This window comes from Mytilus trossulus, chromosome 13, assembly GCF_036588685.1.
Source record: "Mytilus trossulus isolate FHL-02 chromosome 13, PNRI_Mtr1.1.1.hap1, whole genome shotgun sequence".
NCBI lineage: Eukaryota > Metazoa > Mollusca > Bivalvia > Mytilida > Mytilidae > Mytilus > Mytilus trossulus.
Genome location: NC_086385.1, coordinates 52,772,315 through 52,793,019, shown reverse-complemented (window position 1 = coordinate 52,793,019; position 20,705 = coordinate 52,772,315). Strand labels below are relative to the sequence as shown.

At 30.9% G+C, this 20,705-nt stretch overlaps 2 protein-coding genes across 2 annotated transcripts in view; one reads left to right on the top strand and one right to left on the bottom strand.

The window, feature by feature from the left end:
• The window catches only part of LOC134695379 (vacuolar protein sorting-associated protein 8 homolog), a 34,984-nt gene extending 28,596 nt beyond the window's left edge, over positions 1–6,388 (bottom strand). Inside the window, exons 1-6 of the mRNA XM_063556609.1 lie at positions 6,260–6,388; positions 2,667–2,738; positions 1,997–2,136; positions 1,643–1,733; positions 1,030–1,062; positions 135–189 (exon numbers count right to left, since the gene is read on the bottom strand). Of these exons, the coding sequence (XP_063412679.1) occupies positions 135–189; positions 1,030–1,062; positions 1,643–1,733; positions 1,997–2,136; positions 2,667–2,738; positions 6,260–6,319 (451 nt within the window). The 5' untranslated portion in view covers positions 6,320–6,388. The remainder of the gene's footprint in view (positions 1–134; positions 190–1,029; positions 1,063–1,642; positions 1,734–1,996; positions 2,137–2,666; positions 2,739–6,259) is intronic.
• A 137-nt stretch (positions 6,389–6,525) lies between these two features.
• On the top strand, positions 6,526–10,983 carry LOC134695380 (zinc finger protein Xfin-like). Its single transcript, XM_063556610.1, has 2 exons — positions 6,526–6,719; positions 9,429–10,983. Exon 2 carries the CDS (start codon positions 9,485–9,487, stop codon positions 10,892–10,894), a length of 1,410 nt encoding a protein of 469 aa, XP_063412680.1. The 5' UTR covers positions 6,526–6,719; positions 9,429–9,484; the 3' UTR covers positions 10,895–10,983.
• The last annotated feature ends 9,722 nt before the right edge of the window (positions 10,984–20,705 follow it).

Here is a 20,705-nt window from a genome sequence, read left to right as displayed (position 1 = left end):
GTTAAATTAGTATCTTCTCCTTCCTAATTGCATTTTGTTTTGCTATGTCATAATACTTCAAAAATATGCCTTTGTACTCTAAATAAAAACAAAATGTTTAATATCACAAGTCAAAATCATATCCTGTAACTTACCAAATACCAAGACTAAACCATGTGACGTTCCTATCGCAATTAGTGAGGATACAACCTGTAACAAAAATTGTTTAAAAATACAAATACATATACAATACATGAACACGTACACAAAATTAGCAAAAAGTAAATATATAGATATAGGAAGATGAGGTATGAGTGCCAATGAGACAACTCTCCATCCAAGTAACAATTTATAAAATTAAACCATTATAGGTCAAAGTACGGCCTTCAACATGGAGCCTTGGCTCACACCAAACAGCAAGCTATTAAGTAAGATACAAAGGGCCTCAAAATATGTATTGTTATGCTTTTACTGTTCTACACTGGTTAGAGGTATAGGGGGAGGGTTGAGATCTCACAAACATGTTTAACCCCGCCGCATTTTTGCGCCTGTCCCAAGTCAGGAGCCTCTGGCCTTTGTTAGTCTTGTATTATTTAAATTTTAGTTTCTTGTGTACAATTTGGAAATTAGTATGGCGTTCATTATCACTGAACTAGTATATATTTGTTTAGGGGCAAGCTGAAGGACGCCTCCGGGTGCGGGAATTTCTCGCTACATTGAAGACCTGTTGGTGACCTTCTGCTGTTGTGTTTTTTTATTTTGGTCGGGTTGTTGTCTCTTTGACACATTCCCCATTTCCATTCTCAATTTTATTAATTCATTTATAAAATTTTTACTTGGCTATGAAGTAGCATTTAAAAGGTAGTCAGGAGAAAAGATAAAGAGTACTTGTATATAAATTAAAATGAATACATGTAATTATAATTTCATCTGCCACTCAAAATTTGATCTTCAAACATGTTCAAAGTAAATCTAATTAAAAAAAATTAAAAAAATATATTTATATTTTCAACAAAGTTCATCTACGTTCATAACTCATTATTTACTCACAATGGCTGTTGGCATACCAGCATCTACTCTATCCTGTAACAGAAAGTAAATGCAATAATTCTTACTTCAATTTGTCACATTATTCGTTTTATAACCTACATTTCATTGGTTTAATATCTAGGAATATAAAGATTGTGTGATTGTTTGTATTCGACACCACTTTTAGTGCTTGGTTACATCATGGCAAGCAGTGTTTATTTGTAGAATAAAAACTCCATTATTTGTAGATGTAGTTGCCCCACTTCAAAAGAACCATTAACCTTTGTCAGGATAATTTGGAGTCCTCCTTGTAATAGATCTATACAGCTTGTGAAAGCCTGAAAGCCTAACACGATAAAATTTCGTAAAGACTGGACTGTGTAGAAGAGTTTACCAATCAGCCGCCATCTCAATTTTTTATCAGATAGGTAAATCTTGAGCTTATTCTGAAATATAGATCGGAGATTTTATATTGTCGATGCATTCAGGTGTTAATTAATTAATTGTGGAATATAATTACTGAATTAATTAGGCAAAGTTTCCCCTTAGGCTTAGTGGAACTTTAAAAAATACTTTCTAGCTTTGAAAGGTTGGCAGGTATGAGTGATGAGAATTGTCTCTGTAAAAAACTTACAGCAGCTGACAACAATTGAGCTGAAATACTCTTTAGTTTACTAGGCTTCAGTACAGATCCATGGATCTTATAATGTATGCTCTTTCTCAGTCTGAAAAATACAACATTAAAATTACAAAAGCTCCAATCCTTTAAATGTTTTAGCAAATGAAAGATTTATTCTACAAATTTCAAGTCTACATGATCATCATTTGGGCCAGATGAGCTAAACAAAATAATCGACTTGATAAAGAAGATGAAACCTTGACTGTCTTGACTTGAAAAAGAAGATAAAACTGTGACTTACTTTTCCTGTTTTCTTGGTCTGTCTGACAACAAACTGTCTTGTCTTGATAAAGACGATGTGTGACTTACTTTTCCCGTTTTCTTGGTCTGTCTGACAACAAACTGTCTTGACTTGATAAAGAAGACGTGTCCCCAGCATCTTTAAACAGCTGTACTGAGGAGGGGACAGACACATCATCTTCTTCTAGTAGTGATTCATCCTCTTCTTGCTGAAATATAGAAAATAAACAATAAACAGAATCCATAAGAAAAACATTCTGAATGTCAATATATATAACTCTATCTTCACTTGCTGTTTTGTCTCATTCACTGATCACACCAACACTCAATGCAATGCATCTTCAAAATATATAAATCAATTATATAAAGAAAGAATGTGGCTAATCTGAAGGCTGAATATGAAACACAGAATATGTTTTCTCAAACTAAAGTCACAGTAGCCGAATTCAAATAAGAACTCTCTAATTTACTTACCAAATCTACAATGAGCCAATGTCGGTTGCTTAATGTCCAGTGACAAATATTTAATGCATGTTCAAGGCTATTAAATAACTAGACAATACGTCATATAAAAAATAAAGGTATAACATGTACATGCATAGCAAGGTTTTTTTAAATGTGAATAATTTAACCCGTAATCCATGTAATCGCAATGATTAATATCACATTTTTGTCCATTCTTCAAAAATCCTGTTAATAAATGCATGAAATGCACACAATAATTTGTGTATATAAATACCTCATTTAATATGCTTTCTAAAGTTGGATTTTCAACTTGTGGTAGATCTGCTTGAAATTCAGAATCATCAAACTAAAAAAAAGAAAACCAACAATGATTAAAATTTATCTCAACTATCAACATGTTTTCTCCTTCTTACATACAAATGTATATACATGATATACAATAATCAGTCAGGGGTCTTACTGAAATAATTGTTTTTTAAATCACTTATTTGAGTAGCAAATTCGAGGTTTTGTCACAAATTGGGATTTTTTAGTTTTTTTCAAAATTTTAAACACATATATACATGTATATAGGTTTAAATAACATCTTTTAATTAGTAAAATTAAAAAATATGAACTTTTTGCTCCTTTTAAGTAGCAAGGTTTATGCCTTTGATGCTATCATTTACCTGAAAATTCTATTTTAGTTGGAAAAAATGCTATAATAATGGCTTTACATAATGAACTGATACTTTCTTGAAAGATTTTTCACAGCAGTGGGAGTATTTTTCCTGTGAAGTTCAAGGTTTCATCTTTCAGATTATGTAATAAAATTCTACTGTTCGCGATAAAAATTTCACTGTTTGGGGGTGTTGAAATTAGCGGGGGTTATTAAAAGAATGATACTTAAAGAAGTGATTTTTGGGAAGGAAACTGAGGTCTGATACTTAAACAAGTGATTTTTATGTCATTATCCTAGATTCAGTACAAGGTCATCACCTGAAATGACCTGGTCATCCTAGACAACACAGATGTTGGTTCTGATAAGTTTAGACACATAATTAGTCCCTGGATCATTAGTATTCTATATTTAAAGCTACACTAATATTAAATTACTTCTTCTAGTGATTAACTTGTACTACTTAAATAGGTGATTATTAAAGAAAGACAACTCTAACTTTCAACCTTTATGAAAATAATGTTACTTGAATCAGTGATTTAGAAAATCACTTGTTTAAGTAAGTCCCATGACTGATAATAAACCAGGAAACATCATGTATATGTATCTACTTTTCTGATTATGTTCTATTCCTTATTGCAACATTCATGACATTTTGACTTTAAGTGAATTTGCATGGTATGCATAATAGCAGCAGACATGGCAAATGCATGGGATTCCCTAAGTTTATGTTTGTTTCCTGTAGCTCTTAATTGTCTAAATACCTGGTTATGTCCAATGTAATTTTGTTAGATGTATTTCTATTTGTATCTTTCTGATGAATAAAGCCTTTTTCAACTGATATAATAGTTCGTTCTTAAGCTTACATTGTATGTTTTACTGTTACACAACTGTCCAAGGTTAAGGCAAGGAGAGGGTTGGGATCCAGTTAACATTTAAAAAATTTTAAACATGCCACATTCTGTACATTGCTGTATGTATATATGTACCTGTCCAAAGTCAGAAACCTGTAAATCAATGGTTGCCATTTGTTAATGGGTTACATACTTGTTTTTCATTCAATTTTTGTACATAAATTATGCAGCTAGTATTCTCATTTGAATTGTTTTACATTTGTATCTACAGGCTGTAAGGTGACCCATATGGCTGTTTATAATTTCTTGGCATTTTGGATTTTTTTTGAGACCATGCAGTGTAGTACAAATCAACACATCTATCAGGCTTGTTAAATTGCTCTCTACATATCATATCTACAGGCCAACAGAATCTAACAAATAAAAAATTAAAATTGAGCTCCAGGCCTGTAAATTTAACAGTTCATCCTGAAGACTGTGTCAGAGAGTCCTAATCAAGGTAATGGGGGTACAATATACTTTTATAACGAATAATGGTGAAAATTCTTACCAAATGATGTTTACAGTCATTTTTGGTCATGTATTTGCAATCAGGTATCGCAGATCAAATTTATTTGTTCATTATATAAGTGTGTTAATTAAGGTTTTTTTATTGAGTTAATCCTTCCAGTTAATATTTTATTGTATGTTTTTCTATGTTGTGATGATATTCAGTATAATACTATTGTTTCAGAAAAAGGGAGAAGGTTCGGTACCATTAAAACCTTTAATCCCGCTGCAAATGTTTGCAGGAATCTGATGTACAGTAGTTGTCGTTTGTTTACATAATTTATAAGTGTTTCTCGTTTCTTGTTTTTAAATAGATTAGACGTTTGAATGGTTTTACACTAGTTAGTAATTTTAGGGCCCTTTATACCATGTTATACACTGTAGCTTATTGTTTTCGGTGTGGGAAGGCTCTGTGCTGAAGGCCAAACAATGACCTATATTGGTTTACTTTTATAAATTGTTATTTGGATCAAGGACGTATAACTAACATATGTCCTTGTTTGGATGGAGTGTTGTCTCATTGGCATACACCTTATCGCTATTTGCCCGCCATTACTGGATATCACACAGGTTCCCGTAAAATTTTGACGTCATAAAACAAAATATCTGACGCCACAATGGAAAAGAGATTGTTGTATGCGTCAAAAGGTCAAGTGGCCGAGTAGGCTAATAGCGATAAGGTGTATAGCCATTGGGGATAGCCACTCAAATGATCATACTTCTTCTTCTTCTGTTTGTATTGCCTTCCTTTAAGGAACACCAAGAATATCTTGTCATGAATGTTATGTACACTATGTACACTATCTACATATCTCCAATTCTCCTCACAGAATGTTTTATATATACACATGCATACACGACCCACTTTTCCACTTTTATCAATTAATTTTATCTATTTATCATATCAAAAATAATTAATTAATTTAAATTGTCTTTAGTGGAATTTTATAAAGTTAACGTTAGATTTTAAAGACTACATTGCCAATATCTCCAGCAATCAGATTTATAGAGTCACTGTTCATGTACAATTATCACTACCACGTTTTTTATTGGGCACTTTCGCTGTCTTTTCTAGCAGTTTCAGTCTCATTAAATATAGTTGATGACATAACGCACTTGATAACTTTGTAATAGTATTTTGTTGATCCACACTAAAATATTTGCTGAAATTTGTACAGTCTAAAATTAGCAGAAGAATCGCATCTTTGTTTCCAAACAGCTCAGACCACTTGCTTTCACCAATCACATTGGTAACCTCTAACTTGAGACGGTTGTAATATATTTGTCTAGTTGAAAATAAGGCAGGACAATCAAGAATGATGTGCATTAGATCTTCGGAATATATTGTGCACAGTTTACAAATCTGATCTGAGTGTTCAATGTTGTACTTGTGTTTGATAACTTGTGTCATAAATGTTCCAGTAAGCATTCTGGCTTTTGTAATGCCCATTTTGACCTCAGAGACCATTGAGCGCAACGATTTCCATATTAGATGGGGCTTTCCAACAGCCAAATCTTTTGTATTGATATGTTTCAGCGTCGATTTTTTGTCAGACTCCGCCACTAATATATTAGTCCATGTTTTCTGAATTGCACTTTTACATTGATGTTTGAACGCTAATTTTGAAGGTGGTTCTGCCATTAGAGTATCAATTTTCGGCAACTTGTACTGTTCAAGAATATCCTGTATTCGACCAAAAAAGCTTTCTTGATTTTCACCGTCTTCCTACATCTAATTAAGCATATTAAGACCTACTTATGAAAACTTCACACTATCACACATAACAAGTGCCATATAATTATTACCTCGATATCAAAATTTATTGGTGCTGAAGGACTAGATTTTTCTGAGCTACCCGAGTCCATAACTTTTGGGAGGAGAATCTGAAAGCCGGAAGTAGTAGAAAGCTGGAAATATTAAAACTTCCCCGGACACACTTCCGCACATAATGAATTGATCACAGTATTTGAAATGTTCTAGGAAACAGAAAGCTAAAACACCAACGTCTTAAAGTAATTGTCATCTGATCTTACATTTTACAAATACACGGCCACATGATCTGCAAGAGATCGTGAAAATAGTATTAAACGAATATTTGATTAGGAAAAAATGTTGCATTTTGTTTTTCTCCCCTTTCTCGAATATATCTCTTCCGATATGTTTTTCATGTGAACATACTTATAATTAGGTCCATACAAATATGTAAATATATATTGTCCCATGTTTTTTACCATTTTGCATACAGATACATTATTTAGAATCAAGGTAATGACTAATGTTTAGAAATCAAAATTTGTTTTGGACTGGTCCCTTTTGTCATGTTTGTTTTGTTTCTGCCTGAAGAATAAGTGATTGGGATGTGTTCATTGGTCGATTGGAAAGAACTTATTTTGTAATAACTCAGTGACTCACACTGTCACAGCACCTATACAAGGGTACCGTCAGTTGTCAATGGTTATATATACATGTACAAGGCTTCCGTTAGCCGTTCGCATCAAATGGGTCGAGATTTCACTGCGATTCGTCAAAACATCCTTACTGTGATTTATCAGAGGTGTCAAATATTAGATTATCATTACTGTTGTTTTGGGAAAATATTTATGATTTCATTTTATTGTCCATGTTGTCTAAAAGAAAGTTTTCATTTTATGGTTATGCACGCAAAATTAATTACCATTAACGTCGAATAGCAAGAATTTTTACAGTTATTCATTATGAGGCTACTTCATTACAACCCTTCTATATATTTATTAATTCTAGCTTAGCCATTAAGCCAACACCAGAGATATATAGTTAATTCGGCAATTGAGGTAGTTATTTCAGCATAACATATAAATATGACGTCCTTTACCAGTATGAATATATTGCCAAGGCTGTTCTGATCCTACTCCCACATCATTTGCCTTTTTATAAATCATGTAAATGAGCAAACCAAAGTCACATTTTTGAGAATATAAGCATTTTAAGGGAAAATACATGCTTTTAAACCCAAAAATCACAACAAGAAGGAAACATAAATTAACAATGCTAAAATGTATATTTAAGCCCTTTTTTGTATACATATAAGACAAATAAGTACAATTAATGAATTATCATTTAGATTCATCTAAACCTATCTAAATATGCTATTGTGAATAGTTTATTATCATATTGTCACTTAAATGACTTATTCAGTTTTCTCCGTTCTTTTACATCAAATTAATAGAGCATTTATTTAAGGTAGATCACCAGTATATATATTTTTTGAGACAGAATTTTTTTATAATTTGCCAAAATAAAGATTTTAATATGCTCTTTTTAAAAATTTAATAAAAAGTATGGGTCACCGTGCTATTTTTCACCCTATGAGTCGTTGAAAATTGCCAAAATTTGGTTAGTTTGTTCATGAAAAAACACATTAGTGTGCATAAAAAAATTTCTATGAGATAGAATTTTGAAATAAATTGTGAGAAGAAAGATTTCATCGTATGTTTTAAGAAAATAAAAAGAAAAAATGGTGTCACCCAACTTGTTTTCTTGCTACAAATAAATATAAAAAATTTCCCTATTAGCCCAGTATAAATTTTTACTAAAAGATTTATCTCCCCTTAAATGGCTCATTTGATTTTTTTTTATTTTAAACCCAAAGAAAATGATATTTGTTAAAATATTTTGTATAATACAATTAATTAACAAGTTTTCTTTAAATAGAAAAAAACTTATAACAATTGAATTGCAAATCTGTCTCCAAATTTGCAGATATAGGCAAATAACTAGACCGATTTTGTACTGTGATTGTACAATCCAAGATGGCGGTATACCATCAATCTACCTTCAGGGACAGGCATATAATGCCTTCACTTAGAGAGCTTCTATCCAAATCAGTTGCCTTATTTGTCAAATAAGAATACAAATAAATCCTGGGGCTTGAATTATTATATCGTGATTTTACCACGGGTTGTCCCTTTATGCTGGTATAAATTTGTTATAAAGGGCCAACCCATGGTAAAATCACAATATTTTCAAGCCCCTATGAATTATTTCTTAACTAAAAAAGTTTTGTGAAATAAATTTCTGTACCAAAAATGTTATTGCATGTTATAAGTCTTAATGAAATATATGCTACATAAATAGTTTCTTAAACAATTTAAAATGTAAAAAAAAACAATTTGCATGATGTGTAGCAAATTAAACTTTCAAGTAACCTTGACATGTCAGACTAACACCTAAATACTAACTTATTGAATTCTTTGATTGTAAATTTGGTGTATGTTAGGGACGACATCAAAAGATCGATGTAGGATAAAAAAAACTTAAATCAAATAGTTTGGGGGTGGGGGGGTTAACAATGCTGCAAGTGTAGTTAATTTAAAATCAATTTTACATATATATATAAATAAATCAATTTTTCCCAAATTAAGTTAAGAGGGGGGGGGGGGGGAGTCAATGAAAAAACTATGTGAATTATTTTTTTTATCCTACATTGAACTTTTGATGTCGTTCCTTAGTAATTGAAGTGGTTCATCTTCTTTATCTAAAATATTGTGAGTTCAAACACAGAAGAGGAGAGGAACTATTTATTATAGTGCAACCTGAATATACAAATAAATACATGTTTTAACGCATTTACAACTTGAACAGATGTTATAAAATAGGTTTGGTAATTTATATACACACTATGTAGATTGATTTTTCAAAATTAAAGTCAATAATAAATTTTGCCACTGTTTTACTCTTATTACAGTATGTTGGTAGTGCATTTTAATTCTATCCTATTTGAATTGTCGTAACAACAGTTGCTAGTTTTCTCTTTCTGCTCTGACATCTGCCACCAATACAAACTTGCCATCACAATAGACTCAATGTGTTGAAAGTGATGTTAAACACCAAGCAATATACATGATATATCAATGAATAAATTTATCATTTTTGTGTTAATCAATCTTTATAATTGACAGATTTAATGTTTCTGAATCTCTTTTTTTTCTGTTTCAGGTAGCTGATAATTGTTTTTTTGCAAGATTTATTGCCTTTTTTAATGACTTTCCAACATGGATGCCGATTATGATCCAGAGGAATATAGCACAAATGAAATGTACATTTTACCAGGTGATGAATTGAAATTAGAAAACCAGTCTGAAGAAGATTCAAGGGAGAGCTCTTTTTGTGTTAGCACAGTTTGTGACAAAATCTTTGCTTGTTATGTTTGTTCACAAATTTTACCTTGGGACAGGGTTTCATCTAGAAATATTAGACCCTTTCTTGAAGGACAGACTTATATATGCAATTATTGCGACAAGAAAAGCTCTGACAGTAGTAACAAACCTAAAAGTCTATTGGATGACAGGGATAATGAATCCCTCAAAGCAGCTATAATTGAAACTATAAACAATCAAGGAATTAATTTTGACACTGTATACCAGTCTGGAATTATACATCCACCCCATGGTACCAGTATGTTAACATCACATCCTGGTGATGTTACACATCAAAATTCAGAGGATTATCATCCCCCTTTTTCTGCCAAGGGAAGTAACTTATTTTCAGTTCATTCTGAAGAAAGAGTTGGTGATTTGCCTATTTTTAAAGTTGGCCAAATTCATAATCAGTTTGTTGAAAGAAAACTTGAAAATGAATCGCGAGAAAGTTACACAAAATTACAAACAGTTAATCAAGTAATAAATGTTCAAGGAAATGCTGAAAAAGATTTAGTAAAAAAGTATCAGAATATAACAGAAGAGATGCTAAAGCAGGGGGAAAGACGTTATGAATGTTCTTTATGTGACAAAAAATTTAAACGTAGTGCTCATCTTCAACGTCATGTAAGAACACATACAGCAGAGGGGCCGATATTTAAATGTGACGAATGTGATAAATGCTATAGAGATTCGTATAATTTAGTGCGGCACAAAAAGTGGCATCAGAAAGATGTGATTCCATTTGATCCAAAACCATTCACTTGTGGCATTTGCGAGAAGAAATTCCGTGATAATTATGATTTGCAGCGCCACATAAGAATTCACACTGGTGAAACACCATTTAAATGCTACATGTGTGATCAAGGGTTTATTGATAACAGGAGCATGCAAAAGCATGTAAAACAACATAAAGGGGAAAGACTCTGTATTTGTCCCATTTGTAAAAAGGGTTTTATTGATAATAGGGCTTTAAATAGGCACATAAGAACATACAATGGAGAACTTCATTATAAGTGCGATATTTGTGATAAAACGTTCAGTAAAAAAGCAGATGTTTTATTTCATATGAATACACACTCTAATAAACTCCAATTTAAGTGCGAGTTTTGTAAGGAAAGTTTTAGATCTCTAAGCAATTATGAAATGCATCAGAAAATCCACATTGATCAGATAACATCTATTGTAGCTTCACCATCAGGGTTGGGGAGTAAGGAGGATGAGATACTAGATCCACTGGTAAATAGGGAGGAGTGTGGGATATAGGTGGAGTAAAGGGGTACATGTGTACAGTATTCAACAACCAATTAAGTAGAAAATTTACAGAAATTGCAAACTATTGTTAAGTCAATTTTATACTGTTATCATGGTTATAGGAATAAGAGCAATCAATTATTGTTAGGATTTTGACACTCAAATATATTGTGTATATATATATATATGTCAGGTTCGAACGTAGTTTTCAATTTAGACTCGTATATATATGTATATATATGTCATGTATGTACTCAATTCACTTTCTTTTTTGATTAAATTGAGACCATTTTGATCAATTGAATCAACTGTTTCATCTGGTTTGCAATAGTAATATGTTCAATGATATGAAGTGACTTCAATGTTTAAAAATTGATAAATTTAATGTACTATCTCGTCCTGTTTTCAAAATTTACGAGCCTTTCTGTTGTGATTGATTGTTGATCATTTTATCACAATAGCAAGGAAATACAATTTGTAAGAGTTAATCAATTTATTCAACTGTCTCATTTGTTTTTTTAATCAACACAATCATATCAATCTTATTCAATAGTTACTATATTTTATCAATTTAATCAATTTATTGTGTTGATCAAGTTTATTTATTATAATAGCAACTTTATATCTATCCTAACTAAGAAGGGTTCGCTCTTTTTTACGATCTCAATTGAGTTTATATTTGCTTATCTAACTTGTTCAACCATATCAATGATATCTATATGATTATGAATATAACTGTATAAAGAGTGTTTGCAATTTTAAATGAGTAAATTGAGTTAATATACATGATTTATGTTTGTTATGTCACATGGTAACATTTTATTGAGTCGAAATTTATTATTTAATCATCATGATCAATGTGAATGTAATCTGCAATCATTACAAAACTGTATTTATAATTTTTAATAGAGTCTACAATTAATATTGAATCATTATCAATCAATTCTGTATTAAACCATCAATTATTTAAAGTCAATTGTTATTCATGTTATTGTTGCTTTTTTAATACACAAGGTATTACTCAAAAACTAGTCATGCTAGTCAAGGATTCAAATTCAAATTCTTTATTAACTTTGAGCCTTACGGCTCATCAGTATAATCAATTACATGTACAATGTATACATATGGCATATTACAAACAATATAAACAATACGCATAATAAACAATAGATGACGTCAGAAGTTTCATCAATACAAACTATCTTTTATTACAATAAACTGTTTCTTAATTTAAAAGAGAAATGTATATACTTTCCCAAGTTACAAAGCTGTTTTGTGTTTTCACCAGATAATAATTCTATTAATTTAAAAGTTGATGGCCTAGACCAGTAATATTTTTTTATATATTTTTTTCGCAAATCAGTATATCTTCTACATTGAAGAATAAAATGAAATTCATCCTCTATTACCCCTAAATCACAAAAAATACAATTTCTTTCATTTCTATTAATACCAACATAACGTCCAGTTTCAATACAAAGATTATGTGAAGACAAAAGAATTCTTGTTATATACATTTACGAAAAAGTACAGGAATGCATTTCTGTAAATAAAATTGCAAAACTACATTTGTTACAACATACATGTACTTATATAATCTACACTTTGAAGAAGAATCTAATAAAAATTGTAACTCTTGGTTAGCTTGATCAAACAAACGCTGTCTTATCAAAGGCAAATATGAGCTGTCTACATTTAACAACCACTGATTATCCCACAAATTATTCATACCAAGACTATATATCAATCTTTTTACATATGTTGCCCAATTCATACATTTTGAACAATTTAACACAAGTTCTTTATAACAAGACCTTAATATACAATTGTCACTATTTAAAATTTTGAACCAAAACTTAAGCATTCTATAATTACGCTCATACTGCAGTGGAAATCTACCTAATTCATAATAGACCATCACATTTGAGGTCGTTCTTTTGACACCCAATAACATTTTGCAGTAGTCCAAATGGACCTTTTCTATCATAGGAGATTTATGTACTCCCCATATTTCACACCCATACATTAATATGCTACTAACATAAGTATCAAAAAGACTAAGCATTGTAAATACATTTAAACATAATGATGATGTAGTTCTTTTCATACTGAACATAGCTTTTCTACCTTGTTCTGCACAATGTTTCTGTGTATTAAGAAATTTACAATTATATCTTATTAATACTCCTAAATAACAAAATTGTTCCACAATATCCATTGTTTGACCGTTATAGACCCATGTCTCATTAGGCCGTACAATTCCACCTTTCCTGAAAACAACAATTTTTGTTTTTTTTGTATTAACAGACAAGCCCCATTTTTCTGTGTAAATTGACAAAGTATTCAACATTTCCTGTAAACCTTCTACTGTTTCAGACATCAAAATCATGTCATCAGCATACATTAACAAAAATAATGTTATATCTTGAAACTCTAAGGCACAATTGCCATTAGCAATAAATTCATTTTCAAAATCATTCACATAGAAAGAAAATAAAATTGGAGAAAGAACTTCCCCTTGCATTAAACCAAGGTTGTTACAAAAGTAATCAGAATTTAGCCCATTGAATCTTATACAGGTTCTAACATTATTATACATAGATTTTAAAACAGTTAATAGTCTTCCCCGAATACCTTATCTGGAGATTTTGTACCATAAACATAAGCGATCAATTGAATCAAAAGCTTTTAAGTAGTCTACAAAGCAACAATATAATCTTTTATTTTTACAGAGTGTATTTTGAATAACAGAGTATAAACAAAAAACAGCATCAACTGTACTATACCCGTTTCGAAAACCAAACTGTGCATCAGATAAAATATCATTAACAGTTGCCCAATTTAACAATCTTTTATTAAGAATTGTGGTGAAAAGTTTACCTAGATTGCTGACAAGGCTTATGCCACGATAGTTTGCTGCATCATTAGCATCACCAGATTTGAAAATTGGTACCAGGATAGCATCTGACCATGATGACGGGAAATATCCACTATTCAATACGGCGTTAAAAATAGCACATACATGTGGTATAATAAAATCCTTGTATTCAATAAAAAATTCATTCAGCAAACAGTCTGGACCATGGCTTTTGTCCATTTTAAGATCATTAATTGCCTTTATAATCTCATCAGCTGTTATATCTGCATCTAGTTCATCAAAAACACATTCATTATCAATCACTTCAGGTCTCTTATTGTTATTCGGCGCACTTGATACAAGTTCTTTGAAATATTCAAAAAAGTCAGTAATGTTAAAATCACATTTCCTCTGATTTTTTTTCCTAAATAATGAATAAAATTTTCTTGGATTGTCTTTCTTAAGTTTACACAACATATAACCTTCCTGTCGTTTGTAACTACGTTTGAGCTTGCATTCATACTTCTTGTAAGCTTTTTTGGCACTGTTCAAATCTATATGACTATTAAATGTTTTTTTACCATTAAAAGTATGCAATTTTTTACAATAATTGGCATATAGCTCTTTACACTTCTGGTCAAACCATGGTTTATCAGTATGTACTCCCTGATTTTGGGAATTTTGCTTTAATTTTGCTTTTACTTTTGGCATTTGTTTGAAAAAAGGAGCTGTCACATTTGCTAAGCACTGAGTGAAGTTATTTATGCACAAGTCCATACCATCCTGAGACGCTATATCCATATTAGCAATCGTTGAACTTAAATCATCAGCATTAACTAGTAGGGCATTATATATATAAGGATAAAGGGAAATCTTGAATGCATTGAAGTGTTAAATTATATAACTTACAGGTCAGGTATCTCAGGTAAAATATGTATGTGTTTGTCAAATTAAATAACTAATTTAATAATTTAGTTGAAAAAACAGCTTAATAAAAAAAAATTGTCTCATGACTATTAGTTGTAATAATATACATTTTTAAATAATTTTTATTCAATTAAAGTTATTTTTTAAAGTTAAAGTCTATTTTTGGGTAAGTGAAAAATAAAGGAATATCATTTTCAAATATAACTGCAAACATTTACAATGCCTGCCTTTTTCTATTGACAAGGTGTTTCAAATTATTTTTTTTAAAATCAAAATGTTTTATTATTGTTGATTGACTGCATTCAACATTGTTTAACATATATGTTTAAGATTGTTTTTAGGACTTATGCTAAATAAAATTTAGGCAATTCATTATTTCTCTAAATATTGAATAAAATATAAATATTAGAAATATTCACTACAGCAAAATTTGATAATATTTTGATTGTCATATGATATTTTAGACATGATCCATGTTTTAGAGGTTAAGCATTTCTTTTACCTTTTGTTTCTGGATAAGCGACATTATTATGAGAAGGAAAAGAATTTTCAAAAAATTTATCTTAAGATGTTTTGTTAATTTTAAAATCAAGGAATAGGTGTTCTTCATTGACCGATAAGTGGCAGTTTACACATTGTATCCTTTCTAGGAGTTTTATACATGTTATATCATGTATATTGTCCACTATTTTCTATTTTTAAATTATGAGCAAAAATTCTCTACCTATTGACACAACCAAGTTTACAGTTTTAATCATAAGTTTTTATTCTTAGATTTTTCTTTAATTTCATTTTTTATTAAGGACTTTAAAAGTCTTAATTCATCTTATTCCCTGGAATTATTAATTTTATCTAAAAGGCCTAGGTTGAGTGAAATATTCCTTGCAAATGTATACCAAGAATATGTATCATGCCAGTCCAGCACTATCAACAATATAATACACTTAGGAAAAAAATATTATTTAATTAATAGACCATAAAAGTGTCACCATCTTTAGAAGTGCACTTTATATTTGAAAGAAATTAACTAAAGTGAAGAAAACATATTTAATAAGTTTCAAGACAATTTCTTTAAATGATTTATTTTCATAAGATTCACTTTATTCAAATATAAGAACATTTTTCATTATGATTAGCATTTTTAATGAACATTTATCAAAATTTGATGATAAGTAGGTGGGAATTTGGAAAATAATTCTTTTCAGAGATTGTTTGTTTTAAGATTTGTAAAAAAATTTAGATAAACAAAATTTTTTTTTTTCCTAAACCATATGATGATACTTGTAGTTTTCCTGAGTAGTATTAGACATGTTAGATGTTATTATATACATTTATATATATAAACCTTAAAATTATTAAAAGTCTGTGTATTTCAAATGCTAGTCAATAACTTTATCTTTGACTTTTTGCCATTTCTACTCAAGATCCTTACCAAGAAGAAATTAAAAGAATAAGAAACCAAAAAGTACTGAAAAAACAAATACACAAATAAAAAAATTATATAAGATTAAATACAAAAAAAATAATTAATAAATTAACAGACTAAAACAATATTTTTTTCTACAATCTCAAAAAAAGGTGAAATGTCAATTTTAAAAGAAACCTGAGTTACCTGTACAGGTAAATATTAATGTACCATACCAGCTGAAAACTTTAACCCTGATTGATTTTTAAAGGTAACATAATTAGATAAAACATCAACCTATGTTTTATGACCCCCAATAAATGGCCAACATCTCAAGATTGAATACCCCAATAAATGTTCACCATTGGATGTTGACCATGCAAGAGGGTGGACATAACTAAGAGAATGTCACAGGCTGTACTGTACATGTATAACATATTTTTAAACTACAACTTTTTATCATTGTTTATCATGTTTATAATTGAAATTGCAGGAATGCTTATATATTCCATGATAAAAATGTAAATAATGTGAATTCGCTGACCCAGTGAATCATTCATAGACCAAATTTAAATTTTATGGCACTATATATATATATATAATGGTATCCATAAACAGCTTAATCACATTTTTACATTTTCAATATATGCATATATAAATATCTGTGGTTTTAATTTTACTTTTGGGCTCATTTTCTTTATTCTATATTTTGTCATATGCATATCATTAAGAATTAATAATAATCACTGTAACAAATTGCTTGTAATTATACTGCTCTTTTAGGGCGTCCATGATTGACAATAAAAATATTGTATTGCATTGTATTGTATTCCATGTATTATGTTGACAGATTTTTTTTTATCAAGGATAGCAACAGATAAATCTAACAGTGGCGCTTAAAATTCAAAGTTAGAGCAGCACCACCCTTTAACAATGTTTAAAATGTTGTGGTCGTCTTAGATATGCATATCAATCATGTCAATGAAATTTGCCACTGGAGATTTAGCAGCCATCCATTATCATTATAATCATTATTGCTTCAAATTGTAGTAATTAAAAAATTTCATTGTATACACATTTTGAGTTTACATGAAGATATGTCAATAGCTGATTATACATTTTGAACATGTTGAAGGAAAATTAATGTTCATTAGAAATGAAAAATTGGATGAATCTAGCATTCAGTAGATCTGTCAATTGTCTGTGATAATATGGGGAAAGGTACCTGATTTAATCACATTTGCCCATCAAGTTTTCTCACAATGGTACAGATTTATATGTTGTACATGTATGTAACATTGTGATATTTATTTATTATACTGCCTGTTATTACTGTCTGTGTACTATATTTATATACATATAATGTTATACCAGTTACATGTATAGAACAAGTATATTAAACAGGTTTTCTTTGAAGTAAAAAATGTAATTTGAATTGGAGTTATTTATCTTTGACTGCCACATCGGAGAAAAAACTGATTGATTTTCTTTTTTTTTCTGGGCTGGTTATTGGTGTGAGAGTTATTGGATTCAAAACCAGGCAAGGCTGATTCTTGCATACACACCAACATGACTAAGATTCAAGGAGAAAGAGTAGGGACATGATGGCTTAGAGGAGGAATGATATGATTAGTGTGTCTGTGTAGTTAAGCATGTCTTCTTGTGAACTATTACTTATGGACAAGTGACATGTCGGTCTAGTATCAAGCTAGGTTAATGATCATGTTGCATTAACATGATCTTGTCCAACATAATCAATTATTTGGTAATGGACTTTAAATAGCCATTTTTTTTAAACTTTTTACAATTTTATGGTCTTTTACCAGCATCTACTTACCATTCCAGAGCACATAAGATAGACCCAGGGTTTCGTGTTGCTCAGTCTTTTGTTTTCTATGTTATTTTTGAATGAATTTAAGGGCTTTGGTCTTTTTTTTTTGCCTTTGTTTTGTCAGTTTAGAATTCAGCTTTGAGCTTTAATTTCCCTAAGGTATCTTTCGCTTCTCTTTTGATATTTATTGTAAATGTATTTAGCCAGTTGTGTGTACTTGGAAACAAAAGGGTCTCTCATTTTGAATTACATTTAGAGTTTGACCAACACGGCAATCCACTGTTGAAACTACTACTGCTTGCTGGCATGTCAAACAGGACAGTGTACACTAAAAGCACTCCGACAACCACAACCGGTTATCCTTAATAAACCACCGATAATGCATAGGTCTACACAAAAATTGAATGATGTCATATTCCCCTCAAAATAAACGTCTTATCTAGAAATAACTTGACCAGAACCAAATGAAAAACAACTTATCATAGATGGTACATTGCAAGTAGACAACAATTCCCCCATTAGAACTACGGTGTATGGTTTAAAACTCCTGCAATTTACGTTCAAAATCTAAAAAAGTTATGTTATGTACTACAAATTAACACATGGACAATTCTCAGATGGATAAATTAATAAAATCCTTTTAAATTTGAAAAAAATCACTTCAATCTTAAACAGCAAGAATTATGTACTGCTACTGTCAATAGACCACTTTCCAGTTCATCTGTTAACGGAAAAACTCGTCAATTAGGCGCGTCTTTGTGACGTCATTTACCAGATAGAGGGGACGCCTTTATTCCTGCACTATAAACGTTCATCAAGCGTCTAAGTGATCGTCATTGCGCAGGATATAATTGAAAATCAATTTTGTTTCGTAGGAACTTAATCACAATTCCCTAATGGCATCAGTGCTGATTGTCAATTATGAGAATTTAGTTTGCCAAATAAATTGTGCAATATAGTATTATAATTTTCCAACCACTCGCTCAACATTGGAATGGATGTGACGGTGCCCCTACACGCACGAATGATGTTCACTCAAACCAAAGTTTTTGACGGAAATGCATCGAACTCGAAAGTTTTCTATTAGAGCACTATCACTTGATACGGAAATACACAAATGCAAATGTCGTGTAGAGTGTGCTATCCTGCAAAAAACAGTAAAATAAAGAATCTCTCTGAACGTCAAACCCTTATGATTCTGCCATATCAACCAACCTCTAGAACAAGATTGAATTTAACTATCAATACATCAACTACCAAAGAAAACCTCTCTACAACAAGCTTACCTACTGAATCATCATTGAAATCATTTGTAAATAACTATCACCAACTTTGGTTACATAAATAAAAAAAATGGTATGGCTCGGAAAATACACCCAAATATCTCAGCACTTTCGGTCTAGATTTTTAGTCTGCTTATCCAAATCACAAAAATATAACGAACTCCGAGGGAAAATCACTAATCAAACAGCTAAATAAAAAGATCAACCAACTGTCATATTCTTGACTTAGAACAGTCCTTTTGTTATGTAGAAAATTGCGGATTAAATAAAATTGAGAATGGAAATGGAGAATGTATCAAAGAGACAACAACCCGACAATAGAAAAAAACAACAGCATAAGGTCACCAATAGGTCTTCAATGTAACGAAAAATTCCCGCACCCGCAGGCATCCTTCAGCTGACCCCTACACAAATATATACTAGTTCAGTGATTAAAGTTGGTTTAAGCTAGCTAAAGATACACAATAGGTAAACAAACAATCAGATAATCACTATAAAAACAAACAAATATTTAAAAAAAAAGGCATGTACACGAAGCACATTACCGAAAATGAAAGCCAAGATTAATAAATGGATATCACCAAAAATAGACTAAACAGTAAAAGTAACATTTAAAATGACAAATTAAAGGATAGTATGACAAGTCATTAGCCATGGCGTTGTCAGTTTGTTTTAGATTTACGAGTTTGACTGTCCCTTTGGTATCTTTCGTCCCTCTTTCATTAAGATGATAAACAACGTCAGTATAAATAGTACAACGGCTTTGTGAAAAATTGTGCACATCCTGCTACAAGCATGAAATTTTGCATAGACCTTCCTCAACTATTACTCTTATATTTCAGATAGGGAGGCATTTGAAAAAATGTCTCATTTCCGGTAAAATCCAAAATGGCGGACGTCATACTTAAATCAGCCCAATATCGAAGGCTTGTGTGTAAAAAAATCATGCTACTAAACAACGTCAGTACAAATAATATATACTTCCAAGACCATCGTTGTAGCCCAGATTTGTAAATTTGAGATATACTGAACTACAGTAAAAGTTCGTATGATTACTGGATTTGTATCTAAAACCTCACTAAATTACTTTGTATTGCTTGGCTGCAGGTACGAATTACCGTGGTATAGCATTGGTACCAGTTATATACAAAATTTACTGCCATATTCTAAATAATCGACTAGTATTTTGGGAAGAAGAACATAACGTTTTGAATGACGAACAGAACGGTTTTCGTAAGGGCCGTAGCACGATTGACCATATTTCAACACTGACTTCAATCATCGAGTGTAGAAAATTAAAACGAATGTCTACGCACGCCGCGTTTATAGACTTTAAGAAAGCGTATGATTCTATCAACAGGCAACTTTTATTCACTAAATTGAAAGACCTTGGTATAAACGGAACTATGTTCAACGCTTTACGATCTTTATACAGTGATGTTCGAAGCTGTGTGCGTGTAAATGGATTTTCTACAGACTAGTTTTCAGTAAATTGCGGATTAAAACAAGGATGTTTATTA